The sequence below is a fragment of the Acomys minous genome, assembly GCF_964271855.1.
Source record: "Acomys minous genome assembly, chromosome: 6".
Taxonomy (NCBI): domain Eukaryota; kingdom Metazoa; phylum Chordata; class Mammalia; order Rodentia; family Muridae; genus Acomys; species Acomys minous.
Window position 1 is genome coordinate 84,207,317 of NC_140487.1, and position 10,423 is coordinate 84,217,739.

General features: G+C 44.9%; 1 protein-coding gene across 1 annotated transcript in view; it reads left to right on the top strand.

The window, feature by feature from the left end:
* The window catches only part of C8B (complement C8 beta chain), a 37,045-nt gene extending 27,339 nt beyond the window's left edge, over nucleotides 1–9,706 (top strand). Inside the window, exons 10-12 of the mRNA XM_084787245.1 lie at nucleotides 4,962–5,115; nucleotides 6,516–6,584; nucleotides 8,907–9,706. Of these exons, the coding sequence (XP_084643371.1) occupies nucleotides 4,962–5,115; nucleotides 6,516–6,584; nucleotides 8,907–9,058 (375 nt within the window). The 3' untranslated portion in view covers nucleotides 9,059–9,706. The remainder of the gene's footprint in view (nucleotides 1–4,961; nucleotides 5,116–6,515; nucleotides 6,585–8,906) is intronic.
* The last annotated feature ends 717 nt before the right edge of the window (nucleotides 9,707–10,423 follow it).

Consider the following 10,423-nt stretch of genomic DNA (forward strand, 5'->3'; position numbering starts at 1 on the left):
GATAAACAATTCCCGTGTCACTGCCTAAGTATAATAATGTATCTTTTGAGAAGACCTGTTATGAGATTTCTGCAGATACAAAGCATGCAAGCAAGAACCAGCTCATGTTATTTCTCGGTAAACACAGACTGGAAGAGGTGGCACCTTGTTAAAAGAAGAGTTAGAGATGGAAATAGATAAATAAAGAGATTTTTTTTAAAAAAAAACACAAAATATGGAAATTATGTTCCAGCTGCAGAAAATGAGCACATGTCTATAAAACAGAAAAATGGGAGTAAATTTGAGAATGCATTTGCTTTGTGACAACAATAAAATTCAAGAAAACGAGGAATTTATGAAGTAAAAATAGAAGCTGAGCTGTTTAGACACTAATCAGATGAAAGGAAAGTAGCTGGATGTGGGGAACCAAGATCTCAATGGCAGAATTAAAACCCACATTGGAAACTATAAAGAACAGAATTGACACTGCAGAAAATTGAGTCAGTGATGTGGAAGGTACTATAAAAAATGCTCTTATAATACAGAAACAAAAGACAAAGAGATTAAAACAGCAATGGAAAGGAAATATGATGGATAGAGCGCAGAAGGAGAAATCTGAGACACGAAGCTCCTTTCTGAGCAAGCGACAAGATTAAATGTGCGCATACATTCATCAGGCACAGGGTAGAGGATCTGCCTGGCACTGCACACCGGCCACACAGGATGATGAGCACGGCATTTAAGCCTAAGCAGAAGGACTGGAAACAAAACAAAACAATACTGCAACACACCCTGCTGACATGTTTTCCTTTCAGGAACAAACATATCCCACAGCAGTAAAAATCAAACGCCGAAGTCATTCCAACATGCAGTGTACCAGAGACCCTAGGTCTTTAAAGGAAAAAGCTTGCAACCTGGCAAAATGTTCCTCAGTGGGTGAACTCCAAAGGTATTTTGAGACAAAGCAAAAAGCACTGTCAGATTTAGCAGGAGAAAATACAGAGTAGCCAGCATTGAATTTCAGATGAGGAAGTGATAATGCTCGTGGTATAAAGCATCTCCTGTGTATTGCATGGAACGTACTGATTGTTTAATTGTTCCTTATCTGACATTTGGATGTAGCCGAGTGTCCTGTATTTAACTGGCAATCCTAACCATTGGCCTGTCATCTGCATATGTTCCTGCATGCATTGGAATAGCTGAGTGGTAAGGGCTTAGACTAAAGCTGATGAAGATGACATTGCATTGCCAAGGGTAGAAGGAGAAAATAGGAATGACGCTCATGTAGAGGTCAGAATATCTTAGGCTATGCTGTGGAGAAACAGCCAAACCTCAGTATCTTAGTTCAATATGAGTCAATTTCCCAATTGTACATGTCCAAGAAGTATTGGGAAGAGAGCTCTGCCCAATATGGTCATTCAAGACATTCAGATAACAGCTGCTAATGGCTCTGAAGATTGCCAGAAGTCTTAAGTAACTGCTCACCTGTCAGTGGTCACAACAAGTCACACTGAAAGTCTCTGCTGAGGACCTGCAGCCCTACCATGCACAAACCTACCTCTGAAGACTGTAGCCCTACCATATGAAAAAGAGGCATGCTGATGCCTCCATGTGCACCAACATGAACACACGTATACACACACACTAGAAAAACAAATGTTAGTCAATAGGTAGATGTCAACATAGCAGACAGGCAGATGGTTTACTGATGATGATGATGATTATGATGATGATGATTTGCCACAAATAAGACTCTTATTATGTGAAGAATGACACACTTCATATGAAAGATACACTTGCTAAGGAAATGGACACCCATAAGTTGGCTAATAAGTATCTAAACTTTTAACCTTTTAACAGTAGTATTTTCACCCATTAAATTGACTGTAATTTAAAATTTGTAATATATAAAGCATTGTGAGTGCTGAGAGGGGCCTTTTGTAAGGAACAATGACAATATAATTTGGCTTTACTATAGGAAGGTATTTTAAACCCAGTATCTCCATACTATTAAAAATGTTGATAGCTGCCAGGGAAAGTGGTGCACACCTGTAATCCCAGCACTCTGGGAAGCAGAGGCAGGTGGATCGCCATTAGTTCGAGGCCAGCCTGGTCTTCAGAGTGAGTTCCAGGACAGCCAAGGCTATAGAGAAACCCTGTCTTGAAAAATAAAAATAAAAAATGTTGGCAGCTATTATTTTTTTAAAATAAATATGTATAAAGACAAACTGGCTTGGATGCATGTAGTAGTAAAAGCTAAAGGTATCAGTTGGAGGCTTAAAATAAAAACATGGATGCTGACTAAACAACTAGTCTATCCATATATCTTGAAGCTGTGAAAAGTCATTTTATCAACACAGGCTGAGTCACACAGGGAGAGCCTCACATTATAAGTGGAAAGGTGAGATATAAAATTAGATTTATGCACCAATTTAGTATGATTATCCAACTGTCCATAGGTCTAAAAGTATATACTGCCTAACAGGCAGCAAACCACAACGTTAACAGTGAAAACTCACCCTTAGTTGAGGTGACAACTTTTTCAGTCTATTTAACTTTTCTTTGCCCCAGCAATTCAACTGTACCAGGAGGAGACGGAGGACTGACGAATTCTCAGACTGCTGTTAATAGTTAGAGGCTGTGTATGGAGTATGTATTTCATCTCCCTGTGGGGCTAACTGTGGTGACCATTCAGAACACTGGGGGACATCACAGAGACTTGCATGAAGCTTAATAGACAGTCTCCAGCATCACCTCAAAATGACATGATAAATAACATTTTCCCAAGGCCAAGTATGCTAAAGAGCCCAGTGACCATTGTATTTAAGATTTGGTATCTAAGAGAGAGGTAGAGGAGAAGAGGAAGAGAGGAAGGAGAAGGAAAACAGAAAACAGACAGCAAGAAAATAGTGGGCACAGCCATATTAACCTAACTGTGAAGGGCCGCTCTGAAGCCCCATAGGGTTTTCTGTTTCACTGAAGCACACCTCCATAGCCTACAAACTTTGGAGAAGACGTGGGTGAAACTAGTGATAGGAACTCCTGAGCCACTCGAATCAGTAACCATCCGAAGCTAGTAGGGAAAACAGGCCTTGGACCAAGCGTTGGTAGTACCAAGACTGTCACCTTGGTGTTCTTATTGGTTTGTTTGTTGTTTGTTTCTAAATGAGTCATGTGACGGCCTGGAGCTTCCCCTTACCTGACAGCTGCACTAAGCATCATCATCTTGTGAGGACAGGCTCTTCTCTGAAGCTCCTGAGGTGCAGTGTATGTGGGGAGTTTATTCAGGTTTGGCTTCTGGCTAGTGCTGTGTCTTGGTAGGAAAACACCATGGTGGTTAAAGTGGGCCTTTCAAAGAGCTCAGAGCAAAAGCCAAAAGCTGACTGTTGAGAACCTTGTAAGTGGTGTAAAGCAACCCCCCCTTTACCCTCCCCCCCCATATGGGACCAACAGACTGGTCTCTCTGAAAACAGCCTCTGGATCAATTCATTGACCACAGACCGGTGAGACAATGGGACCTCCAAGGGGCCTTGCTTTGCCCACTGGAGCGAAGGTCAGCATCAGATGCATTAAGAAATGGAAGCAATTTTCTTCCCACTGGAGGCTTCTATTAGGCATGATTGCCTGCATTTAGACAGACCCTAAACTCTCCAGGGCTGAATTGGGACAGGATCACAACCAAAATCTGGACAGGAACCAGGCCCTGGAGCTGCAGAACGCGGCAAAACAGCTCTTGGGCCCCGGTTCCTCTCACTCACGGTGTCATATCCACGGATGTGCGTATGCAGAGCGGCCGGCACCTGAGGTTTCTGTTTGTACCTTTCTAACCTGTGCACCCCTCTCCCATGCCCACTGCCACTGCCTCACCATGATCCTCTTTGGCCAGCCATCCTCTTTACCCAAAGACAGATCAGCTCCAAGCCTCTCTCTCCACCAGCCCACTTACTATCAAGTCAGAGAACAGAACAGAGACCTTGTAGAAAAGTTTAAGGATTATAAAGGAACATTTGGAAAGCTGAGGATTATCAAATGAGTAGTGTGGAGGCTCCTGAGGGAAGGGTCTGTGAGCCATGGAGTGAGGTTTCCTGGGTGAGCTTTTGGAAAACGTGAGTGGTCCCCATAATATTGAAAGGGAACGATGCAGGAGCAACAATCGTAAAGTATGCCAAAAAGCTATCAAAGGCTCACCTCCCAGGCCCACCAAAACAGATGTTCCCCTCCCCTCCCCTCCTTTCCTCTCCCCTCCCTTACCCTCTCCTGCCCTCCCCTCCCCTTCCCTTCCCTCCCCTCTCTTCTTCCTCTCTGCTGGTTTGGCTGTTACCTTGTGAGAGCACAAGGTGCAGAAGCCATTCTCCTTGACTCACTATGAGGTTGTGTCTGCATAAACCCATCATGAATTGAAAATATCAAGGCATAAATGCATTCGATACACCCGAACTGCAGAACACAGCTTGGCAGCACTGTAGCCTGGGAGCTTTAGGCTTCTCATGACCCAGGAGCTGACTGGGCCAGATCCCCTGACACTGGCTGCTGTGCAGTACTCTGGCAGAGACTGTCACTAGCCTGGGACATTCACAGTACACTTCAACTAGCTGGGAATTGCTTATTTGCCTTCCTAAGGTTGGGATGGGTTCTCAAGTTGAACCCATTTAAGTGAGAGACTCTATGCCTCTAGTGCTCATTAGTGTTTTCTGTCTTCTGAAGCTCCTGGGAATAGATTTTCATGCTTATGATTCTTCCAGATTCATGCCGAGCACTTAGTAGGTACTTCTTGCTAATTGATTTGAACTTGAACAAATGAACTTGTGTCTCCCAGGTTGGGGAGGCAAAAAGGATAGGTGGGCATCTAGCTACAATGTTGCAGCATTTGTCCTGTTCTGTGGGGACCCTCCTGTGTTCTCCACGCCCTGCTCTCCCTGTCTGTCCCCTGTAGCTCTGCTTTGACCACTACCTGTTGTGTGCATTTGCCTCCTCCGTTGCAGGCTGAGCCCCTGTATGAGCTTGTGACAGCCACAGACTTTGCCTACTCCAGCACTGTGAAACAGAACATAAAGAAGGCACTAGAAGAATTCCAGATGGAGGTCAGCTCCTGCCACTGTGCTCCTTGCCGAGGCAATGGAGTGCCAGTTCTGAAAGGTACCACTTTTCACAGCACTTGGAGTCCTTTGTGGATGCTTTGTGCTAGCATCTGCAGGGTCGCTGACTCTGGGGCAACTGTTTGCCCACTTTTGCTTCCCAAGAAATTAGAACAGTCACAGCAGGGGGACTTCTGCTTTGGCTATCAGGGCAGCAATGCTCCAGCCCCAGGGGCCATCATGGATTACAGTAGCATTTAGTTGAAGCTTGGGGCTGTATGCATATAGTGTCTACTACTAGGTCAAGGACGGATTTGGCCAAACTCTGGACAAAGATGAGGGCCTGGGCTGAACCAAAGAACTCCTTAGTGGCTCTCCTTGCCAACATGAGGTGAGAAGCCATGAGGAAGGCATCATGGACAGGCTAAGAGAATTTGATGGCTAACTAACTGTCCAGATCACGCCTAGGATCCCTACAGCAAGTGGGGCAAACAGAGAGGGGTGTGGTTGCAGTCTCTAGCTTGTTATGATGAGCAGTCAAGATTGGCATTCTATCACCCTAAGCAGGATAGCAGGACCCTCTGATTACCCCTCAACTCAGGGAGCCAGCCAGAGTCAGGCAGGGTCCACATGGATAGAGCAAGCCCAGACGAAGGCTCACAAGGGAAAACATGTTTGAGGGGGAAGAAGGTTCCAGGCCAAAAGTGGCACTGAGAGATATGTGTCTAGTTTCTCAGACAGGACGGCTAAGAGCAAACTGGCAGAGTTCAGCGTGTGGCCTATAGCTCCCTCCATCCGCATAAGGTCCCCTTTGTGATGCTTACTTCACAGGTAGTGACTGGGATGATCCCAGCAGTTTGGGTCATTCTTGCTTTGCAAGAAACTTAGAACTAGCAGCTGATGGCCACCAGCTTGTAGAATAGAGGCACGGAGTGATACGGACTCAGGCGAGGGCATTCACAGAGTTTGTCTTGGAGAGACATTCTTCATGATTAGACAAAAGACACTCCAAGGAGGTAGATCCCAGATCAACATGGAGAAACACTTCCAAAGATTCAGAACTTGCCAAGGCAAAGGAAGGTAGGGTGACACTCGAAGGGTGGGGACCTCCCTAGAGGTATTTAAGTGGAGACTAGACTGATGGTGAGTGATGAGTGGCCTCAGCAGCCGCTAGTGTAGCATCTGCTTCTGGAGGTGTATACATGTGAGTCAGAAGCCAGCCATGAAGCAGTTTTCTTCATAGTGCCAAATAATCCTCCTGATGGCAGCGAACACTCCTTCATGAGGACCCCTCCTCCCCAGGAAAGGAGCAGGTCTTGGCATTGCACCTGCACATGACCCTACATCCCGCTCGCTGTTTGGGTCCCATGTCCACCTGAGGGAAATGTAGTTGCTTGGGATTGAGCTCCAGGGTCCTGGTTTTACAGGGTGTGATCACACTCTCTGCCTGTTTTCCCTCAGGATCACGCTGTGAATGCATCTGCCCTGCTGGCTTCCAAGGCATTGCCTGTGAGGTCACCAATAGGAAAGGTAATGAATCCTCCAGAGTTGGCTGGGTAAATAGACTGTGGAAAAATATTTGAAAATAACAAGAGCAAGGTGAGGTTGGACTAGACGGCTGCTGGTGTGGTGCTCAGGCTCCTGCCTGGCTCCTTTGGGACTTTATCATTTAAACCACTGAGAACGATCTCTGATATAGGACTGCTACTGTGTGACATTTCCAAGCCCTTCTTGGATTGTAGTGGGACACGTGTGTGTGTGTGTGTGTGTGTGTGTGTGTGTGTGTGTGTGTGTGTGTCCTGTGTAGAAATTCCTATACCATGCCCCACCCTTCAGTGTAAATTAGTCAGTCCCTGCTGTAGAAGCCCACCGGATTTTGAAGATGTATACACATAGTGCTTTTCACATGGTATATCCTCCCCCTCCTTCTGTAAATAATGCCATATACCATTGACTTCTACACCTCCATGACTCAGGGACAGCTGTCCCTCAGCAATATATAGATGATAAGATAATAGATAGATAGATAGATAGATAGGTGATAAATAGATGATTAATAGATAGATGATAGATAGATAGATAGATAGATAGATAGATAGATAGATAGATAGAACATGATAGATATCTCACAAAATGAAATACTAATAAACTTCTTTTCCTATTCTCAAATTCTTCGCCCATTCTGTTATGTAAGAATTATCAAGCTCACATCCCTCTCTCATTTTTATTCCTTCCCATAACTTTTTGATGACGCACTTAAAAATGGACCTAACACATCTAATAATCATTGGTCCTTCTCTTTGGGCTTCACTATGTCCTGGGCCCCTTGGCTGGGTTCTTGAATCAGTTTGAGTTCAGATTTCATCACCATCATTTAATAACTCTGACTTGAACAAGACACTTGACCTCTCTGCATCTGTGAAGTGGGCATGATCCTATTTACCACCTCATAGAGGAGTTTATAAAGAGACATATAAATCATTTAGAACGATGGCTGATGCACTGGAAAAGCAAAATAAGCACCAATTGTTTTCTTTGGGACTTATAATTTGTATTTTTGGAGATAGAAAAAAATTTATTCTTTGCAACAATCCCGTGAAGGCAATACTGTGACATCCCTATTATACAGATGAAGAAGCTGGAGATCAGTGGGTCGCCATTCCCAGTGAGAGTGGGAACCCAGGCCCAGGTTAGCATATGTGACTGACTGCACAGCCATTGAGCATGTCCTTCTACCTCACAGTTGGCTTTGTTTTCTCCTCTCGCACCTCACCCAGGTCTTAAGGAGTGACCTGCTCAGAGCATAGAATCACAGAACTATAGGTCTTATTTTTGGAGGAGGCCTTCAAAACCACCCACCATAGCGTTTTCATTTTGCAGATGTTTATCACGGGGAGGCAATTAGTTACTCACCCACCTCATCTGTGACCAAAGCCAATCTTGAAGGAGACATCACGCATCAAGGAGCAGAGTGTCCGTGACGTTCACCTCATTGAAAACAAATCACACTCACAGTAGATAACACAACCCCTCATGCATGGGAAATCCTATATCTTAAAGTATCTAATGTGCAATCCATTCATCCTCCCCTCCCCCTCCTGCCCACTCACGTACCCATCCATCGATCTGTCCATGCCTCTGTCCACCCACCCACCCACCCATTCTCCATCTACCAATCCATTTACCCACCAACACATTTGTCCATCCATCCATCAACCCACCCACCCGCTCACCTGTCTATTTACATATTCATGCATCCATTCGTCCACGCACCCGTCTGTTCTCCCACCACTCATATATGCATCTATGCAATCACCCACCCACCCATTCATCTTCCTACTATCTGTTGTTACTTATTTGCAGAAGGCCTTCTATATGCCAGCCTAGGTGGTGTAATTCATTGTGACCAAGTCCCTGTCATCACAAAGATTGTGGCGTAACAAGAAAGACTAATGCTATTCGAATTACTCTTCAGACACAAATTTAAATTTTCTATACAGCGACTGCTACAAATGCTCTGAGAGCTTAAAATACAGGGAAGTGATGAAGAGTAGAGGATCCTGGGCATCTGTGAAAAAAATACACATTTGCCAAGATCTGAAGGGCTAATAGGTTGATAATGTTAACAGGAAAGGGAAGAGTACCCTGGACAAGGAATAATTGCAGAATGTGCACACAAGCTGTGGTGGGAGCTAGCCAAGAAACCAATGGCCGGGGAGAAAGACTCTTGCTTAAAAGGGAGATATTAGAGATTCATATTCTAAAAGCTTATTCACCCAGTCCTACCACACCTCCTAGGACAAGAGAGCATCATAAGGACCAATTTGCATTCATTGTCTTTCCTTCTTATAGACACCCCCATTGACGGGAAGTGGAGTTGCTGGTCCAACTGGTCTTCGTGCTCTGGAGGACAGAAAAGAAGACAAAGGCAGTGTAACAATCCACCCCCTCAGAAAGGGGGGAGCCAGTGTTCAGGCCCTGCTTCAGAAACACTCAACTGTTAGAGGAAGGAACACCCCCAGCAGGTGACCCAAGTCTGGACTGCACAGACTCAACCAGGTTTCTTGCATACCAGCTCCTGCCAGGGCCACCACAACAAAAGGCAATGCCTCTTTGCCCCTTCAAGATTTTAGTTTGTTCAATGCCTGCTCATTTGAATAAATAGTGGGTTGAACAAAACCCTAAGTCTTTGTATGGTAAACCTCGCTTTTGCCCACTCTGCCCTCTTGTTATCCTCACATAGTCTAGGAGCCAGAAACTGGCTTGGTCATCATCTAGTGACAAAGGCACATAGTAGGTGTCTAGTAATACAACAGTTAATTGCTAAGAAGTTGTTCGTTTCTTGGTAATCACACAGTCTTGTTCAGTAATAACGATAGCCAGTCTCTGTGAAATGCTTTCTGTGTGCCACCAATCCATCCCCATGACAACCTTGCAAGACAAATATATGGAAAATGGGCTTGGGAGAATATAATGACTTGTTCCAAGTCATACAATTAGGAGATGGTAGAACTGTGCTGCAGACGAGGCTCCAACATTTTAAATTCTTAACTATGAGGCTCTTCTCCTTTCCTGAATGAGCACGTGGTTCATAAAGAACTGTTTGTGGAATAAAATGCAGCAGGAAGCATGCGTGTTTGTGTGGGCGGGTGGGTGTGCATATGTATGTGCGTGTGTGCACATGTGTGCATATGGGTGCATTCTTGTGCATTTTTGTGTTCCTGGCCAGCCTCTGCCTGCTGCCTTGTCAGGAGAGTGCCTTCGGCTTTAGCTTCTTTGATGCTGAGTAGAGGCAGCAAAGCGTGTGGCAACAGAAACCATGGAACAGACCTGGATATTGATCGATAACCGAACATGGCTAGGAGCTGAGGAGAACTGATCACTCCAGGAGAAAAGGTTTACAACAGAAAGAGAAGGTCACCGTGGCTGGAAAATAGGTCAAGGGGCTATCTGCACACTCCACTTTGCTCACTGGGCTTTCATGCAGATACTGTTTGGGGGATGAGAACTTGAAAAGCAGGATGGCCACTGAGGGTCAGGCTATCAATATCTTTTTTTTTTTTAATAAGTGGTTAAGGTCCATATTTTTTTTTATACATTCCCTCTTTTCATTGCTTTGTTTGTCCATGAGCACGTCTCCCTGATTGAGGAATTTCAAGTGAGTTTGTTCTTGAAACCAAATAGATGCTAAAGGCAAAATTTGGTTTATCAGATTCCTTTGCAATCAATCCTTCTCAGCCAAGTCACCTGCTTTGCATCTGCAGCAGCTGGATTTGGTACTGGAGAGCTGAACTCACCCGTGGTACCCAGGCTTTTCTCCAGGCTGGCCTGGCCAGCTGTCTCCAGTGGAGTCAATAGGAAACTGGAAG